Genomic DNA, 2,012 nt, shown 5'->3' on the forward strand with positions numbered 1-2,012 from the left:
GTATCGTGAATGGCAGCCAAGAAGATGTCTGGTACCTCTAAATTTTGAATAGTTTTCTGTTTCCATGGTCTCAGTTTCCACGATCACATCTCTAGCTATTAATATCATCTTCCTTGCAACATGCTTTTATAAGTAAGAGATTTTTTTTTTTTTTTTTTTTTTTTTTTTTTTTTTTTTTTTCTCTCTCCCTAGTAGGAGCTTTTCTTCCTCTCGTTCTTTGAATACGAGCTATTCCTTCCCAAAGCTTTCTTTGTTGGGTTGTATAGTTTTTCTAGTTGTTCTCTTTAGGCAAGTGTAAATTATTTTGGTCATGGACCCAAGCATTCTCTCTAGTTTACAGAACCTACAACTCACAAAAGAAGAAGAAGAAGCTATTCCTATCTCAGTCTCACACTGCCCGGGCCTTTTGGAAGAATGTTCCCTCAGCCTCTTTGGGCGGCTCCTTGCTGATTGGCAACAGAACCAACGTGCTTTGAAGAACACCCTCAGATCAGCATGGAAAATGGGTTCAGATATGAGGATTGTGGAAGTTGGAAACAATATACTCCAATTCAAGTTTAGCTCAAAATTCCAGATGGAGTGGGTTGAGAGGTGTGGGCCTTGGTGCTTTGACAACAACCTCCTATTGCTCTGTAGATGGAAAAAGGGACTGACTTCCACAAACATTTCCTTCACCCATTCTCCATTTTGGGTACAAATTTGGGGTCTCCCCTTTGAGCATATGTCACTGGACGTTGGGAAAGAAATCGGTAGCAAGCTAGGTACTTTTTTGGAAGTTGATAGGCGTTCATGGCAATCTGACCAGGCAAAGTTCATGAGAGTTCGTGTGGAGCTGGAAATTGATAAGCCTCTAAGAAGAGGAGCTTATATTGTAAGCTCTGAAGAGGAACGGCTATGGCTCACATTCAAATACGAAAGGCTTCCTACGGTTTGCTTCATCTGTGGGAAGCTTGGGCATGATAAAAAACATTGCCCAGCAGCAAGGGACTGGTAGACAGCTTGCCATCAATATGGGGACTGGCTAAGGGCGGGGTGGAATACAAAAATGGCAGCCAAGGAAAAAAACCTAAACAATGAGATGGTGCGTTTGATCTCCAGTGAGAATGATGCACAACTCTTGACCGGACAGGGGTCTGTTTCTGCATCAGCTTCTCTTCAACCTTCTGGTATTGTGGGCGGGAAGAGTACTCTAGAGAAATGTGAATCCTGGGGGAAAGGAAACTCCACATGTGCGGATGGAAATCTTGCTGGAGACGTACAAGCTACCAGGGGACCAACTGAGCTGCTGAAGTCTGCTGTGACAGGACAGGTTTTGGGCGCCTTGGGTTTCCTTGAGACATCACGTGATCAGCTAAGGCAGCTCCCAACTGATGACTCTTTCTCTCATGGGCCAAAAAGCCTTGCTTCACAAAGCCCAAAAGGCTCCTTCTTGCAGGGAAGCCCGAGTACAAAAGCTCCATCAGAAACAAATGAGAAAGAAAAACTGAGCTGTTGAATGCGGCCTTGGTTGCCCCTGTTGGTGTTATTTTTCAGGCCAAAGCTCAAGGAAAAGGAAAACAAATTTTAGGCAAAGGCAATCTGAAAAAAGTAGCTCGTGCAAAAGGGAAAGCCAGTGATGACCAAACTCTCGCGCAAATGCTGAAATTTGGAGCAAAGCGTTGGAGAGCGACTGAAGCTTCAGAGGAAGAGACCATTCGGGCTTCTAAACGCCTATGCAAGCCAGTCAACTTGGGTCCTGCAATTGATGCTTGATCTTGTCTGCACTTTGGTGCTTTTGGAACCTTGGGCTTTCCTTTGTTTGTTTGTTTTGTCTTCTTGAAAAGGGTGTTCAACAGGATTGTTTTTTTGTTTAGTTGCTTAGCTAGCTGGTTCATTTTAGTTGTGCTTTGGTTGTTTTGGTTTGCTGGCCCTGCGCCTGTAGGTTAGGCCTTTTGGGTCCGTTTTCCTCTTTGTCTTTCCTGTTGTATGCCAATTTCGTGAAGCAATGAAATCTCTGTTCCCTTTCAAAAAAA

At 43.9% G+C, this 2,012-nt stretch overlaps 1 protein-coding gene across 1 annotated transcript; it reads left to right on the plus strand.

Annotated features, from left to right (window-relative positions):
* Window positions 1-310: 310 nt before the first annotated feature.
* Window positions 311-994, plus strand: LOC115964642 (uncharacterized protein At4g02000-like). The gene has a single exon (XM_031083909.1). It carries the CDS (start codon window positions 311-313, stop codon window positions 992-994), a length of 684 nt encoding a protein of 227 aa, XP_030939769.1.
* The last annotated feature ends 1,018 nt before the right edge of the window (window positions 995-2,012 follow it).

The sequence above is a fragment of the Quercus lobata genome, chromosome 10 (assembly GCF_001633185.2).
Source record: "Quercus lobata isolate SW786 chromosome 10, ValleyOak3.0 Primary Assembly, whole genome shotgun sequence".
NCBI lineage: Eukaryota > Viridiplantae > Streptophyta > Magnoliopsida > Fagales > Fagaceae > Quercus > Quercus lobata.

Bases quoted from the DNA above. Each gene is read 5' to 3' on its own strand.
- LOC115964642 (XM_031083909.1), top strand. From the start codon at position 311: ATGGACCCAAGCATTCTCTCTAGTTTACAGAACCTACAACTCACAAAA.